General features: G+C 37.4%; 1 protein-coding gene across 1 annotated transcript in view; it reads left to right on the forward strand.

Moving 5' to 3' along the window:
• Nucleotides 1–17,894, forward strand: part of SYNE2 (spectrin repeat containing nuclear envelope protein 2) — a 191,889-nt gene that overhangs the window by 80,873 nt on the left and 93,122 nt on the right. The window contains exons 49-59 of the mRNA XM_061376171.1: nt 11–276; nt 1,409–3,515; nt 5,021–5,343; nt 6,855–6,999; nt 7,738–7,953; nt 8,312–8,577; nt 9,273–9,426; nt 12,176–12,331; nt 15,161–15,301; nt 15,672–15,854; nt 16,392–16,529. Of these exons, the coding sequence (XP_061232155.1) occupies nt 11–276; nt 1,409–3,515; nt 5,021–5,343; nt 6,855–6,999; nt 7,738–7,953; nt 8,312–8,577; nt 9,273–9,426; nt 12,176–12,331; nt 15,161–15,301; nt 15,672–15,854; nt 16,392–16,529 (4,095 nt within the window). The remainder of the gene's footprint in view (nt 1–10; nt 277–1,408; nt 3,516–5,020; nt 5,344–6,854; nt 7,000–7,737; nt 7,954–8,311; nt 8,578–9,272; nt 9,427–12,175; nt 12,332–15,160; nt 15,302–15,671; nt 15,855–16,391; nt 16,530–17,894) is intronic.

A 17,894-nucleotide genomic window follows, 5' to 3' on the forward strand; every position in this document is an offset into this window, starting at 1 on the left:
TTGATTGTAGAATTTACAAGCTGAACTGGAAACGTGGAAGGCAAAATCTTTGTGTCATAGTCAGGAAGCTTTTCCCAATGCAACAGGATCAAACAGAGCAGGTCTACAAACCACAGATTCCACAGTGCCCTGCTGGGACAGGCTGCTTCAAGAACTTGATGCTGTTAAGGCAGTGAAGCAACAACACTACTGTTTAATTAACGAGTACCAGAAAAATCTTTCTGCTGCACAGTCCTCAATGAAAAGTCTGTCAACAGAAAAAGATAACATAAAGCTGTAAGTATAGTTGAGGTTTTCTGATAATAGGTTGCAGAACAAATATAGTCCTAGACTGAACTTTGTGCCATGCTTGAATAATGCTCAGCAAGAACACGATGTTTTATCCATGTCATTAATATTGTGTACCCAGAGAAGTCTCATCAGTTTGTAAATTTAAGAACCTTAAACAGAAGCATTTTTTGGGGTTCTCTGCTATTCTTTAGCAACATCAATTCTTATTTTTTAGGCAAAACAAAGAAATGGTTGCTGTGATCAAAACCTATGTAAAAGCCATATTAAAATAATTTAAAAAAATTATGGTAGATGTGAAATATTGATTTTTCTTTAAGGACTTATCAGTTCTATTTTTTCCTGAGTGAAGTATCTCATTACTCTGAAAATTAATCTTATTTGATAGGAAGAATTCTGTGGCAGGAAGTAAGTCTATGGTATCAATTCAGAGGTAACCAATGCACACAAAATATTTAGCACCTTTTATGAATCAGCCTTCAAAACATGGAACTAGCCTATCATTCACAATAATGTATCACAATAATTTTAAAATCTTTAAAATAAATAATGTTAATTTACAGCACAGAGATTCACAAAAATAAAAAATCTAGCTGCTGAATGTATTTTAGGTTGGAATTTCAAAATACTCCTGGAAACAAAAGATGAGTAGATACTCTCTTGAATAAATGGTAATTTTTAAAGTTTTTCTTATAACTAAGCTCTATCTTCATCGTAAATCAGAAATTACCATAAAGTATAAATTCACTTAGAGATGAACAAACACTATTGCTGATTTTTTAAAATTTTCTTTATTGTAACTTTAAAGGGAAGCTACATTCCTTTAGGAAATCACACATTCTGTATTAACAAATACTGCAGTTTTAGAGAAGATAAATTAGAATATAACTTTCTTGCAGAGTTATCTAGAAATAACTAGTGCTGTACAGATAAGCAAGAAATAATGATACTGAAACAGTGGTGAGGAAATTTGTGAGATAACACTGAGAGATACATATGATTAAATGAATAAAGTGAGTGAATAATTTTCTAAAAACTAAAATTATTTTTTTTAAATGTGTCTATTCCATGTTTTAGGAGTTGTTTTGTTATTCTTAAACACTACTCATATTTTTGGCAGGGGCCCTATGAACAACACAGTTCTTCTGGAGAAAATTAAGGCATGCATAGGGTCCTTAAAAAAAGAAAGAGATGTCTTAAACCAGTTGAAGACTCAGCAAGAAAGTTTATCTCAGCATTTAACATGCATGGATAAAGTGTTAACTGAAAGCCAAATGAGGCAACTGGAACAATGGTGGCAACACATGGAACAAACAGTGCAAAAGAAACATGATCAAGTTGTAGCAGAAATCGATGAATTTAACCTGCTTATGGATAAAGCACGTGATATTCAGAGGCTGATACAAGAACAGTATGTACAAGCAGAGTTACATTCCTCAGCTGCAGGAAAAGCCAATTACCCTGTACTTTGGACTACAGAGCTACAGGACATTAAACATGGTCTTTCTCTATTAAAAAGAAGGATTGAACTTCAGATGAAAAGAATTTGGAGTGATCAAGAGAAGGTAGCTTTGGAGAACTCTGTACATGATTTGCAGAGCAAATTGGAAGCATTATCAGGACAACAAACTCTTCGAGAGGATGTTCAGGTCACTGGTCCTGCTCTCATAAAAAATGAAATTATGAAGAAGCTGAAAGAAAATATTTCATGGGTCAAAGATTCACTGTCCTCTCTTGATCAAAAAGCAGCACTTTTTCCCAGTGATGTTAAATCACAAATCAGAAGTTGTCAGCTTCTGATCACAGAAGTTCAAAACAGAGAACCTGTGATTCTATCACTGAATTATGGGCTCCAGCACATCATTCCCAGCTTAAAGCCAGAGGAGAGCTCTGATATGACCTTCCTTGTACAAACATTGCAGAATTCATACAAGGCTCTTGTTTTAAAATCAGCTCAAAGATTACAGCACCTAGAGCTCCAGCTGGAGGAGAGGCAAAAACTGATTGCAGAAATAGAAAAGGTTCACTGTCAGCTTCGCAATGCTGAGATTCTTGCCAGGCCTGACATGAACCAAAGCAGCACGTGGTCAGAGTTAATCAATCAACAAGCCATTTTAAAGGAGATTTTAAAGGATATACAGGAAATAGAAGGGCTGATCTCATCCCACTGTACAGAAAGCCAGATCACAGCTGGGGAACTGAGCCTGTCTGAACAACTATTTTTGATTGATCAGTTAAGAAGTCTGAAGAACAGAGCAAGGAAGACACAGGGGCAAATTCAGAGTAAGCTTCATGAAGTAGAAAGAAAGATAGTTGTCTACAAAGAGTTTGCTGAAGGAGTAATTTTACTGCAGAGAGATCTTAATGATCTACATTCTGGTGAAATTAACCTGGAAGAAGATGAATTATTAGGTGCCCAGGTGGAAGTGAAGGATAAATGCAAGGCACTTCAAGAAAAAGCAATAGCATTTCAATCCAATTTGTCACAAATAATGAAGTACAAAGAGATCTTTGAATGTGTAGGCCTAAAATGGGACTCACTGCAGCTGGATGAATTGCAAACTAATTTTTTTAAAATTAAAAATAAAATTAAAGGGAAGATAATACATTTTGATAATGTTGTTAGGGAATATGATAAGGTTCAAGCACTGCTAAATGAAATCCAGACTGTGATATCCACTGTAAGAAAAGAAGCTAACATGCTAAATGATAGCTCTAGCTCTTCTGCTGAGGATCTTATATCTGCCCTGATTCTGTTTCAGACAGTTCATCAAATACTGTACTTAATCCAGGAGGCAACAAATCAATTAAACAAAAATGAGGTCTTTGATACACCATTCAAAGAATCTAAGAGGAAAGAAATAAAGAACCTGGAGAAGGATGTTGAGGAATTGAATCGGCTTCTTAAAAACTTGGTCTCTGGTCTCCAGGTTGTAAGCAAGGAAGGTAGTCAGAATGAATCAGAACATCTATCCCACATCATAAAGTATATTCAATCAGAACTCCAGCAGCCACTTCTGGTAGATATAAAAACAATGCAGTATGAAAAAATACGATGGGAAGCAATTCAGGATATGATCCAAACAAAATTTTCTGCTATTAAATGTGTAATGGAAAAAGAAAGGGAAAAACCAGAAGAAAAATCTATTGCTGCTGGTACAGATGCAAAATTAGAGACACTGCAAGATCATGGAATACAGCTGAAGACAGGCATTGCTGCCCGTGTTGTAAGTATATTCAATAAAAGTAAGGTATGGGTTTATGTCTTTTCACAATAATCAGATGATCTGTGGGTGACTAGCATCTTCATGACTTATATCCTTCTTTTATTCTAATAACTGAATTGGGTCATGATCATCTCTGCGTTGGGGGATATGATAGGAATCATGATAAGAAAGTAAGGATACAGCAAATATGTTTTTTTTCAGTTTGGTTATAACCAAGCAGTGGGGATTTGCATAAAAGAAAAGGGAAGGAAGGAAAAGGTTGTGTTGAAATTGAGCTGAAGAGAGACTGGGTGCAATTTTTGTGGGACTATTCTTGGGACTGATTTTATGTACCATTTTCAACTGTGACAGTGATAAAAAATCCCAGAAGTTCCTGGTTTATACTGTGAAGAAAAAGCCTGTAAGTTGGTAATGATCAAGGAGAGTAAAGCACAGGTCAAACCAATGGGATCAGGGCTCAGGAAGAGTGAGGAAAGGAATGGCAACCAGGATCCAGGGCTTCAATTACAAGTATATAAGGCATTGATAAAGGATTGTTGGAGGTTTGACCCGATTCTTGATGCCTTTGTCAGGTGAAGTCCACTTAAAAAAGAGCAGATGGTGTTAGAGGGATGAGGAGTGTTGAGAGCAGATAATAAAACTGAATTTGCTCAAGCTGGTAAACTGGGAACAAATGGTAAATCTAGCTGAGATATAACAAAGCAGGGGGTAGGCTTAATGGATTGAAAAGGACTGCTTAAGCTAAAGAGAAGTGTTAATACAAAGAAAAAGTGTTAGTGATAAATTTATGTTGGAAACCAAAAGAGTGGTAACTTTCATAGCAGAGAGGTTCTGGAATTGTGTTGTGGTCAAGAAGACCTGTGCCTTGACTGCCCAAGAGACTGATGGGTACAAACAAGGAAATATAAGGTAGTAGCTAATAACAGGGAGGGGAACTCAGTGTCCCTGATGGACTTACGGTCCTGCTGCCAGATTTCCTGGTTTGCTGTGCTATATCTTCGCTGCTTGGGTATTGTGTGGAAAGCACAATGCCAAAATTTCTCTGCCATGTGGGAATCCAGTAGCTGGCGAAGTCACACATCACACATTATTCTGTGTATAAATATATACAAGAAGAGGCTTTAGCTTGAAGCGGTTCGGCAAGTCATAGCAGAGATATCCCCTCCGTAAACAAATACAGCATCAGTGTTTGGCCTTTCCTTGTCTGAACAAATAATAAGATTGTATACTGCCATGTCCATAAGGGATCTTGTGGCTCTTGTGTTCTGCCATCCTTCTCTATTGACTTTTCTACTATTGACCTGTTCCTATGGTTGAGGGCAATCCGTCCATAGTTACAGCACTGCTCTATGACTGCCTACGGAGTATAGTCACTTCCTCAGGCCAGTTAGGGGGAATATTGGTCTCAGAGACAGCCAAGTGTGAAAATCTGAGAAGACCATCTGGTATCCAGAGGAGCACAGTAGGTTTTTTTGATTGTTCCTGTGTCTTTTTAACATTTTCAGAGTACCCTGGAGGAGGCATGTAAGACTGGTGAGCTTTATACCACGGCTGTTCAAAGAGCTGCCAGGTTGCTTGAGGACTACAAAACTCAAGTCCAGTCTGGCGCACCAGAGCTCAGTAGCTCAGAGGAGGGCTATCAGACCCCACAATGGGAACCAGAAGTGTTCAACTCTGCAAAGGCTAATATAGAAAACCTGTACTCCAAGCTGAAAAACCTAGTGAAACCAGAAGACAAAACATATCTGGAAAATACTTTAACAGAACTAATCGACAAGAGTTTGTCATTAAGGAATAAAGCTCACAGAAAGGAAGCTGATGAACAGAGGTAGGTTTTAGAGATCTTAATGTTCCTTATTATAAGATATTCGACTGATAATAAATGCAGTGTTGGTTTTATGGTAATTTAGCAGAAAGAACTTTAAGCATTTCTGTTGTTCCAAGGTGTGATTGGAAGGAAAATTACTAGACAATAATTACATTGATACTAATTTACAATGCAATCATTTTTAGCATATTCAAAAAAGTATCTATGGGGTATGACTAAGGGTCATAGGGTACCACAATCAGAAGAAAGCATATTTCCGCTGTCTCTAATTCGGTGCTGGTGCAGGATAGAACAATCTTCAGAGGTGCCCAGGGACCCTAATGCATGTCTTCCATAGACTATTCTGATGACTTAAGGAAGTAAAAAGACCAAACAAGATGCAGGCCATAGTTTCCTTCCTTCAAATATAGGTATGGAAGAGATCTGAAGGTGTATACCTTCAGATGTACCTCCACGTGTAAACACAGAAAAAGTTTGGGAGATAGTGTAAAAGGTCCTGCACCTGCGTCAGGGCACTCCCAAGCACAGATAAAGACTGGGCAGATAATGGATTGAGAGCAGCCCTGAGAAGAAAGACTTAGGGGTGTTGATTGACAAGAAGCTCAGCATGACCCGACAATGTGCACTTGCAGCCTAGAAAGCCAGCTGTATACCGGGCTACATCAAAAGAAATGTGGCCAGAAGGTTGATGGAGGCCATTCTCCCCTCCTCTCTTACCCCGCCTGGAGTACTGTATCCAACATAAGAAGGGCCTGTAATGGCTTTAAACTGAAACAGGGTAGATTTAGATTACATATTGTGAAGAAATTCTTTACTGTGAGGGTTTTTTGACACTGGCACAGGTTGTCCAAAGAAGTTGTGGATGCCCCATCCCTTGCAGTGTTCAAGGCCAGGTTGGGTGAGGCTTTGAGCAATCTAGTCTAGCAGAAGGTGTCTCTGCCCATGGCAGGGGGTTGGAACTAGCTGGCCTTTAAGGTCTTTTCTAACTCAAACCATTCAATCTACGTTTCTTAAATAGTGTGCTCATGATCCAGTGCTCCTGGTTCTGTTGAGCATAACCTTCAAATCTCCTTTTATAATAAAAGAATTGGATGACTTTAAAGGCTTTATTAATAGCAAAGAGATGGCAAGATATAGAAATAAAAAACTGGAATTGTACAGTCCCCACACATTGCAGGGACAAATAGACTGTGTGGAATATGTGAATGTGTGGGAACTAACTTTTGGTAATGCCTGGGGAGGACGGAGACTTAGATCATGGCATACAATTCTCTTGAGTAGCTCCATGTCTGATATATGGATATACATACCTGCTTTTCTTTACCTCTGGGGCACTTAGGCCTCTTCACCTAATAACAATGCTCCAGTGCCCTAAGAACAAGTGCCAATTGAAGACAATTTCTAAAATAGTAAGGACTACCAGCTCAGAAGATTTTCTTTTTAATTCTAGTGAGCATTATGGTTGGAGAGAGCAACCACAACAAATTTAATTGGTCTGTTGTTTCCTACAGGTATTTAGAAAAATACAAAAGCTACATAAAAACCAAAGATAAAGTGTGTGATAATCTTAACAGACTGGAAAAGATGCTTAGACAGTCTTTGTCCCAGTCACCGATGTCTTATAAAGAAGCTTTGGACCACTTAGAAGAAAGCAAGGTAAAAATGGCTCTCAAGAACTGAAAAATCTCATGCAAAACTGTTATGCAGTTATGAACACTTCATCGTAGTGTTCCATCTTAGTAGAAAGAAGTGAAATTCTTTGACCTGTATTTCTGTATGTATAAATCCACATGATACTTTTATATGCCTGTAGGAAGACTGGATTATAATAGGCCATGTCAAATGAATACATCTTACTACTGTAGAAATCAAACATTATCAGTGCCTATGGTAGTGCTGCATTTCTGTTCTGATTCCTTGTTGCTTCTTTGCAGCACCTGGACTGATCAGTTTTCTAACATTGCTGTTGTTTTCTCTCAGAAGTGGAAATAAGATATTTTCCAGTTTCCTGCGAAGTTTCCCCTTGCTGCTTCCCCATCAAGCCACTGCTATAAGCAGCTTCTTGGCTGCCTTCTCTTTTACTACTCCTCGTATTGCAAGCTTATCATTTTTTGTATCTGTAACTTGTGCTCATTTCTCTTCCCTTCCAAATAACAACAAAGAAGTAAGAACAATGTAATTGCCAGGGTGCACTGTTCTTCTGTTTGCTTTGTTTTATTTACCCCATCTTTCTCCACATTCTTAGCAAACAGAATTCTTGTATTACAACCATATTTAACCAGCTCAGGGGAGTGACTGCCATTTTATTTGAGGATCCTAATCATGTTACTGAATGCTTCATTAACACTTCTGACTGCATTATTTTGTTGATTTATTGGTTTATTTTCCTATAAGATTTTAGTCTCCAACATTGAGTCGGCTGAAGATGATCTTGTGAAGCTGAGGCAGGTCTCTGGAGAGCTGATGAGATTATGCAGGAGAAGTGACAGGGCCCTGGGCAGGATGGTGACAGCACTGTGGGAAAATTGGCTGGGTTTGCTTGAGGTGGCAAAAGGGCTGGAAATAAACTGTGAAGAACTAAAGCAGGAATGGAAATTCATCAGTGAAGAGGTGAGTTGCTCAACAGACTGTAAATTTTGGGGAATGTGGTAGGGATGAGGCTGAGGTTAGTGCAGAACATCATTTCTTTCCCACTGATCAGCCACTTATCCCCAGCCTTTCTTGAACTTAGGTACAGAAATGATGGGGATATTTACAGCATGAATTCTCTAGACCCGGAGCTACTCTCTGGGGGATTATGTGCTTTTTTAGAGCAAACCCAAATGTTTTGTCACACTAAAGAGAGTCAAGCTCTCTGGCTATGTAATTCCCAGTAGTTAGTCGTGTGTCTGAGTAAATGAATAATGTTGCTTAAGGTGATAGAATAAAAGAGCACTTTACCTCATGCTTTGACATGCTGTTTACTTAGCTGGAACGAGAAACAATAATTCTCGATAAGCTCCAGGAAGAACAGCCAGAAGGTCTTAAAGAGAAAGAAAAGGCCACCAGAGAGGAACTGGTAGAATTACTAGATTTTGTGAACTCATTTGAGGAAAATATCGACCAGCAACAGCTCCTCTTACTCCTACTTCTTCACCGAATAAGAAACATCCTGAATACATCTGAAAATACTGAGGCAGAAGCTGCCCTTCCTGCTTTATGTGAGATAAAGGCAATGCAAGATCGCTGTAAAAAGTAAGTAGTGTGAAATTTCTCTTGAACATGGACATAGGACGACTTAGAAGCACAGTGTTTTATTGGTTGTACACATAAAAAGATAGAGAATTCTCTCCAGGGTCAGACTAATGCTCCATCTAACCCATCTGCTATCTCCCTCATGGGCACTGGGATATATTAGTTAGAGGTGATATGACCATATCATGTGTGGGCTGCAATTTATCTTTAAATGTAGTAGGAATCAGAAGGGATAATTACCAATTCTTGAGGTTCCAGGCTCTTGTGAACTTGAATGAGGTTTGTGGGTCTTCCAGTCTTATGAAAATGAGACCTTGTGCTTTTTCAACACTTCAACTTTTGCCTTATTGAGTTCTATTGTTTGAAATTTGCCTCAAATATTTAATGTTTTTTATTTATTTTTTTCAAATCTGTGATTGTACTTGCCCTCTCTGTGCCTTTTTTTTTTTTACATGGAAATCTTTGTGATATCTTCTGTTCTTCCAACATCTTGAGACTCTGAGAACCTGAGCTGTTTGCAGTTTAAATATGCATGCTGTTTGATTTGGTCTACCAGACATACTTTGCTTAGCAATATCTGAAGTCTCATTTTTGAAGAAAATGACACAATAAAGGCCAGAATCTCAGAGATTTGTTACAGAAAATAATTCTAAAATAGAGTCTAACAATGTATTCTTGCTGGAAAACTTTCATAGGCTGTATGAAAAGATCCAGGACCATAAGGATTCTGTACAAGCTGAGATTCAACAGAGGAACAAGTTTGCTGAAGAAATAAGTGCTGTGACACATGCATTACAGAATGCTGCTGTGTTACTACAAGGTGCTTCTGGAAAGCCAGGACAGTTGGAGGTTGGTGAAGGCTCTGTTATTGTGCGTGAACATTCAGAATATGTTCTCTTTCATGCTGGGGCTTAGACTTGCTCCAAGTAAAATTAGTGGCAAAGTATATACATAGGCATATGCACATTATCATAGAATCATAGCATCGTTAGGGTTGGAAAGGACCTTAAGGTCATCTAGTTCCAACCCCTTGCCATGGACAGAGAACCTCACATTAGACCATGTCATCCAAGGGTATGTCCAACCTGGACTTGACTTAAAGAAAATGAATCTGACTCAGCAGACCATGGTTGACCCTGCCATGTCCACAGCCAGATGCATGCCTTTTAGGAAGGACTGCTTAGTGTATGTCCTGTCCCCCTTCCCCATCTGGTACCTAGTCAGGGCCACTTCAGATGCTCTGGATTTATATCCCACATCAGGGGTTAACTTGGTAAATGGTTCTTAGGAATCAAATTGTGATCAAGACAACAGTATCCACCAGCAGCAGCCAGCACTCTGCAGCAACTAGTCTATACGTTTATGTCATTTAACTATTTTTCCATTGTCCTTTGTATTATTTACTTTATGAAATTCTGTTATTCGTAACAGTTTATTTATTATTTTAATTGTATTTATTTCAAACGAGTTTAACTGTGTTTGTATTACTGTCTTAATTATTTAATCTTGATTAAAAATATTTTTAATTCTGTTTGAGTTATCTTTTAACAGTAGAACTTCATAATTTATTTATTCTAACCTACTAAGGTCTATTACAAATTTGGGCTCTCTGCTGAGTTTTGTATAAAAACTAGTTGCAGGTTCCCACCATGTATTTTCTTTAGAAGATGAATGCTTGAGGCTGGTAAAGGACTAGGAAAAGTACAGAAGCTGAAGACCGTAGTGGCAGATATGAGCATTATTATAGGGGTTAGCATGAGAGAGACATGTTAACTACATTTGAGAACACATGAGCCAGCATCACTGGTGAAACCTTGTCAATTTGTCTGAAAGGGTTGATTTTTGATTGAAAATTATCTAGAATTAGAATTGGGTCTACTCTTTTACTGAATTCTTTGTATCCAAGGGGAGATGTTAATCACTGCAAGTGCTTGATGCCTCATCTTTACCCTCGCATCCAAACTGTGCTACTCTGAGCACCTAAAACTCACCCAAAAGTGAGTTTAGACCTTGTTCCTGTTCCTTATGTCAATTGGCACAAACAAATGTTAGCAGCAGTCCTGTTAAATGATTTCTTTGTAGCAGTAGAAAATTCAGCTGAAAGGATTGAAAATTTCCTTAATTTTAACTAATATAAACACCAGTAAGCCAAAATCTGCATTACAGTTTCATCCCTTCTTCTTAAAGAAAACCTGTTTTCTATAAAATCTATAACATTACTTGGTACTCCATTGCATTTTTTAAATGGAAATGCCTATTTCTCTTCCAGATGACAAATCTAAGTTAGTCAGGTGATGAAGTTTTAACTCGCCAACATAGATGAGTGTGCAAATGGAAGGTAATACCATCTAGTCCCCTAGAAGAAAGATTGGGACAGTTTTGACAAGCATATGCTTTCCAGCTAAATAGTCCTTAAAATGTGAACATGCATTTATATACAGAAACCAGTTTGCAGACAAATGTTTTGTTTTGGAGACTAATGTTGTATCTGATTCTTTCAAATTCAAGTCAGGGAATCTATAAACCCCTGTAAATACTGGCACAATCTTAACTGGGTCATTTGACAACAGCAGCCCTCTCTATGGTAGAATGAGGCACGTGGCTATTTCATGGTTTTGAGTTTTCTAGTATCAGACCCAGTTGTCATGGGATGATAGAAAATAAATCAGTCTCAGACTCCTACATATTTCTTCTTGCATTGTATTTGTGTGAGGGAAATGATTTCCAAGCTAACACTAGGAGTTAATGGGTTACTATTACCCCTGATTGAAAAAGCAAAGGATTTAATTTTAATGTCTTTCATTGCCTTTCATTGGTAGGAGCTTTGGATCATTTTCCCCAATAACTTGACTTAAAATTTGAGTTTCTTAAATAGCTGAACAGTGGGAAAAGGAACCATAAAGCAAACGAACAAAACTTTTCAACTTGAAATTCTAGAAAACCTTCAAAACAAATCAGTTTCTTCTTTCTTTCTGCAAGAGGACTTAGATCAGATTTAATTTCTAGGCCACAGGTCTAGAAACAGTTGTTCAGGTTTCTTCTCATAAAACCTGCATTCTTTGTGCAGAACTGGAAACTACTGTTTTGAAAGGAACCTGCTGTGCTGCTCTGCGTAATTGCCTGAAAGAAGACACTTCAGCTTGAAACCTGTTGCTTTTTGAGGCCTTTGTGTTGTTTATAATAATGAAGGAATAAATGTTGGCTATTAAATGTCTTTCAAAGAGAAAATGCACTTTTGGCAAAAGGGAGAGCACAGAGGTTAACATTTAATCATAGGAGCGCTTCAAATATTACATTACTATACCTCAATAAGCATAAGTGTGTCAGTTGCTTGACCTGGAGCACTATCAAGTTTAATTAATTCTTACAGATTGAAAAGCGTCATTTGGTTAAATGAGTATTTCTCAAAGTTAATCTGCCTGCAGAGGTAATCAAATGAGGCTTGATATAAAGCTCCCAGCTTTTCCAGACCATAGTCATGGTAGGAAATATAAAACACAATATGTATGTGTGTGTGTATATATATATATATATGTACATATGAATATGCACTCGGTGTAAACTGGATAAAATTGCTGAATTATTCTTAATTTTGTAGGAGATTCAGAATGTGATTGGTAAAGAAAGTCAAACTCTAAAGGACATCATGGAGAAACTCCGGATCAAATATTCTGAGTTGCATACAATAATTCCTGCAGAGATCGAAACGCAGTTGGAGGACTGCAAGAAAGTATTGCAAGACCTAGAAGACAAGGTAACTGTTGATGTATTTTTCATGTTTACGTTTTTGTAATGTATAAATAAGTATAGTAGTATTTGATGAAAGTTGTAACTGTAAATTTCAACTTGAAATATTGATTATATTCATTTGCACTTTTCCTCTCTGTGGAAGTGAATGCATGAGGAAAGATAACTCACATTAACTGTCTTCTTTACAGAATGACTTTACAGCAAGCAGTGTGAATATAAGATTCTTCTTTTCCATTAAAAAAGGGCATGGCAGACCCACTACGAGTAAAGTCTTGGATATGATACGGATGCTGTCTTGAATCCAGTCTGGTTCTTAAACTGAACAAGTAGTTAAGAGTTGATTGGGAAGGTTGTATAGCTTAACTGAGAAGATATTTTCTAAACTGAGTTAAAAGAGGACTTTGAAAACAGTTGTTTTTTTTTTTTATTGAATTTGCACGTGGTAGGGTGTCATGGCATTCTTGATACCACCCCTTGGGACATGGTTGTATTCCTTTAAAAGCAGACAGGGAATTTAAATAACTAACTGACAGAGCATCAGCTTTTGGCAGTGTTTTCTATTTAGGGGGGATATAAGCAATTAACTGGAAACAAAATTAAAGGAAAATGGAGTCATACTGTAAGTTGGTGTAAAATTTTAGCCTGGTATAATTATGGTCATTTTTATTTATTTGTGTTACTTTTAAAAAGAAAAAAACCCTTTACTTCTCTTATTTCAGGAACAATAAGTTTAGTGCTAATTTTAAAGGCTAAATCTCAGTTAATTTGATGACATCTGAAAGTTTAATAAAACAATTTTGAAGTCCACTTACTTGTTAGTATCTATGAGATTATTCATTCATTTTATTTTGTATTAAGTATTTAGAGACTTACTCATTACAGCTTATTAGTTTTCATTTAGTTAACTTTGTAGCATCTATTTCAAAAGCAACCAGGCTTTTCAGAGCCAACAACTGGGTAGGAGAGAGGAGAAGAAGGGAAATAATACAGTATTTATGCTTTGGGTTTGTTGGGGCTTTTTGTTGTTGCTTGCTGAGATAAAAGATTATCCCAATGTACACATTACACGTCAGAGTGAAAGAACTGATACTGGGAACTAGATAACATTTTCTTTTCACATTTAGGTAGTGGAAAACAATGTAAATTATCTTGGAAATTTTCAAAATGCGTTTAGGAAACAAAATAAATCCTGGTGGAACTGGAGGTCAGTTTACTTACATACTAAGAAATACCAGCATGTGTTAACTTGAATTGACTTCTCATATTTTGCTGGCATTCTGCCTCCTTCTAAACCTGCTAACCTAAAGATGAAAATAAATTGTAATGTTGATGCCATGCATTTTATGTGGAAAAAAAAAAAAAATTATCCCAGATTTATCACGGTAAGAACTCTTGAAATTAAAATCCTACCCCACTGATGACGAGAGCATTGACAGATGCAGCAGTTTTTCTGAGGAAACATACGAAGTCAGTGCTTGGTCTGCTTTCTCATTTCCAGCTGTTGTATCACTCCTACACAGTCCTCTTCTATTTTGGAAACTAGCACTACAAACATCATTATTTTTTCATGTTTCGTGTGCTCTAGGGTAGTAGTAATGGTCAAGTGTTTGGTGATTACAGCCTTGAGTTCCTTCTTCTAAAGAGTCTTAGGTGCTAAGTACAGCTTGGACATCATAGCTTTTCTTATATAAGCATGAGTATTTGAGAGGAGCACTGTAGTTCTTTCTGGTATATATTCATTCTGATAATATAATTTTATCAATGCAACATTTTGCAATCGGGATGATTATATTGGTCTGACACTACATGCTGGAATCCATAAATAATAAATACTTTAAATAAAATTAAGAAATAAAACAGATAAATAATTTATTAACTTAGTAATAATTATTAATTCCTCTTCCCAAAAAAAGGATATAATGTATAGGGAGCTTCAGAACAGAATAACTACTAAACTAGACATCTTTGCATCAGTGCAACATAAAGCTGTTCAATGTGCATATGCCCCAAAAATCCTAGGGCTTAAGCACACACAGAATTTACCATGATTTAACAATTTCATGGGGCTTGGCTGACCCTAAGAGCTAGTGGGGTTTAGTAAGAGAAGATGAAACTCTGGGCCAAGAGCAAGAACTTTCTCACTCCGTGCACTTCATCTAGTCCACAGTAACCTGGTGCCTAGTAACTGTGTCGCTCAGTTCTGTGCTCAGGCAATTACTCAGCTTCAGCTTACTTGAGAGTTTCTCTCTTTACATAAAAAATCAGGCCCTTCAGTGTACTGATTTTTCATTCCTGTGGAGTTCTGCAGACTAAAATTAATTTCCACATACTTTTGGGGGCTCGGAGCCTTTTATTTTGTTGCTAAATCTCTAAATGTTTATTTAGAAATTTGTAATACATTGATGCACTTCTATATTCCCGCATTTGTTACATGGAAGTAATAGCTGTCAGCTGAGACATAGAGGTGTCAGTCTAGGCTTCTTACAGTATGAATCTAAATGTGACCCTTTCCACAATGCAGCATGATTAGTCTCTGTTACAGATTAGTGTAAAAGGGGCAGCTAAGCAACCAGGGAGCTGCAGTGTCTTATTGTTAGTTTCTTCAGGGATTGTATTTCTTGAACAGTTACTTTTGAGTGAGAGGAAATTACTGAACAACATGTAAATGTTGAACTTGCTCACATTTATGCTTCTTCCTGCAAATGTATTTCCATTCCTGAGGTTTTAAGTGACTCGTCAAGAGAAACATAAGAAGAATATGAATAATTTTGGTGAGGAGGTGCTGAGAAACATGCAAACCTTTATAATCTTCCCTGTCGTTTTCTCTTTACAGGTGAGCTTTGAAATCTTGCAGAGCTCTCCTCAGAATGTGCTGAAAAGAAAAGCAGAAACTATTAACAATGGCCTTCAAGCTATTGAAAAGATGTTGCAACAGAAGAATGAAAACATTGCAAAAGCCAAAGAAGTTCAGAAGGTAATCTTGCAGAAAAAAAAACCCAAAACAACAACAATAAAAAAACCCCTCTGTGATTGTTGAAAGATTTTTGGTTGTTTCTACAGAGCCTGATCTAGCAGGAGCATAAAATGGCCCTACATTCATTTTACATCTGTAAAAGGAGAGGTACAAGAAAGCATTTAGCTGGTGAATATTTACCAGTTCTTTCTCATAGTAAAATACGTCATTTTTTTCAGCTGTGAATCACACCAGTAGATGCAGCATGTTCTGTTCTCATCATATCAGTTCCAAAATCTTTAATTCTTTATGCCCCACATGAAGAACAAATAACTCTGCTCTTATCTTGGAGTCTAACCTTTTATTTCATTTCCCTTCTCTGTCCATGCAGCAAATCTGGGATATGCTGGACCTTTGGCATTACAAACTCAATGAACTGGATGCAGAAGTGCATGATATAGTAGAGCAAAATTCCTGCCATGCACAAGAGTTGATGGATATCTTAGTGTCCCCCCTTCAGCAGTACCAACAGGTCTCACAACTTGCAGAGCGCAGAACTGCCATTTTGAACAAGGTAGATGCAAATGTAAAAGTATAAGGAAAAAAACCCCCACATCTTAGAAAAATCTTAAATAAAGTATTTTCATAAAATACCATCCAAAGCTGTCAAATGAGTCAAAAAGCTCAAAAGCCTGCTGCAGGTGCATCATCTTATGGTGGCTCAGTTTCTGGACTCGCAAACATCACATTCAGCTGCAATCCCAAAAAACCAGATACGCACCATGGCTAATGTGGGTTAGCATGGGAAGTTCATGCCCCTGGGTGGGTGACAGGAGGGTTCTCTATGACTGTGCTAATGCGCTATCTGTTAAATTAACATTGCAACGATGCCTCCAATAATTTGCTTGATTAGAGGAAATAGCCCGAAATCATGAAACTCTTTCAGAAAAATTACGATCTTTATTTCATCATACTATAAACTGAGCTTCATGAAAACACATTGTTTTCTTTTAGTCTTGTCCGTAGATGCATTTATCCTATGCAGTGAATAAAAGTGCATTTTTCTTCTTTGTAAAATCTTGTCATTTATGCTTCTTTGTAAAATTTCTAGGCTGCCAACAAGATGGAAGAATACAATGAACTCCTGAAAAATGTGAAAGTTTGGATAGAAAACACCAACTGCTTGCTAAGAGCAGATGCTCAAAATGACTCTGCTAAAAGCTTATGCAAACATACTAGTGATCTTCAGGTAAGTGTTGATGCAGATACATGGTCTTATTAGAACAGGTTGCTCTGCAGAAATACAGGTTTGCATTCTTAAGTCTTACTGACGTAAATAATTTACCATTTTCAGTAAAGCCTTTAAGTGAAAAAGGGAGAGAGACACTCATGAAATATAGATTGATACTTTTTGGTGTTGGACATACCTGTCTTGTGAATGTGCTGAAATATGTGATTGTCTTCTGTTATCCTACTGCGTGGCTATAATTGGTTTTGACTGCCTGAATATACATGGTTCTTTTTTCTATAGTGTGCATGTAATCCAAAAAGGGTAAAGTGGTATTTAATGTCTGTGTGTTAGATGGAAACTTCGAAGTAAACTGTGGTTTGGAAGGCCATTTTCTCTATATTTTGAAGGGAGTCCTGTCTAATAATTTCATGAATCAAATGTTTGTAATGTTTACAGGGAAGATCAGGGCTAAGCAAGTGCCAAGATGATTTCTGGAAATTCCAGATTTTGAAATCTAATTTTTTATACATCCACTCCTTGGCTTATGCCAAGGGACAGGTGGTGCTCTGAACACAGGTTTTCATACTAAAGCTAGTAAGAATTCCTTACAAAAATTAGCTGACTGCTCTGGGCTGATATGTTACAGAGCATGTAGCCACATTCAGGAGATTTTGATTTCTAAAATCTGTGAACATTTTTGTGACAAAATTTTATTGTCCCCTGTGTTTGTGAATTTTGTGTTCTGAGCTGGGAAACTAGTGGATTTGAAAATGCACACAACGTTTGCATTAGAGTTGAAGTATGCATTCAGTCCTTTCCTTCATATGCCACAGAGATAAGTGGATCATATGCATTTCTTGCAACCCTCACTTGTTCTTCGTGAAGACATTTACTATAATTAATCCAAAAGCTCATCCAGTTAGCTGCAGATGGGAAGAATCTTCCCATCATGAACAACTGGCCAGGTACCTTCTGGAGCATCTTAATACATCTGTTGTCTGCAGGCTGGTGTACAGAAAACCTTTTTCAGATGTCTGGCTGACATGTCTTGCTCACATACTTGGGGTCAGCCTGACCATTGCAAAGGAGCTGGAGAGGAATCTTCTTCAGGATCTCATACTTTTTTGGTAGCGGGTCCTCTGTCTGAGTTCATCTTCCTCTTTATACCTTTTGTCATGCTCACGTAGACTTATTTTATCTGATTCCCTTAAAATCATGCCACATCTCTCATTTTTGTGCCTGCAGAATGCAGCAGTTCAGTTCCCTTAGGAGTGAAGTGTTTTGGTCTGAACTAAGCTTTTGGGAATATATGCAGTGGTCAATGACATATAGGAAATTAAAACTGATTCATTCTGGTACTAACCTCTGTGAAACTTTCATGTT

The sequence above is a fragment of the Neopsephotus bourkii genome, unplaced genomic scaffold (assembly GCF_033783945.1).
Source record: "Neopsephotus bourkii isolate Nb327-2 ecotype Australia unplaced genomic scaffold, CSIRO-AGI_Nbou_v1 NB_1707, whole genome shotgun sequence".
NCBI lineage: Eukaryota > Metazoa > Chordata > Aves > Psittaciformes > Psittacidae > Neopsephotus > Neopsephotus bourkii.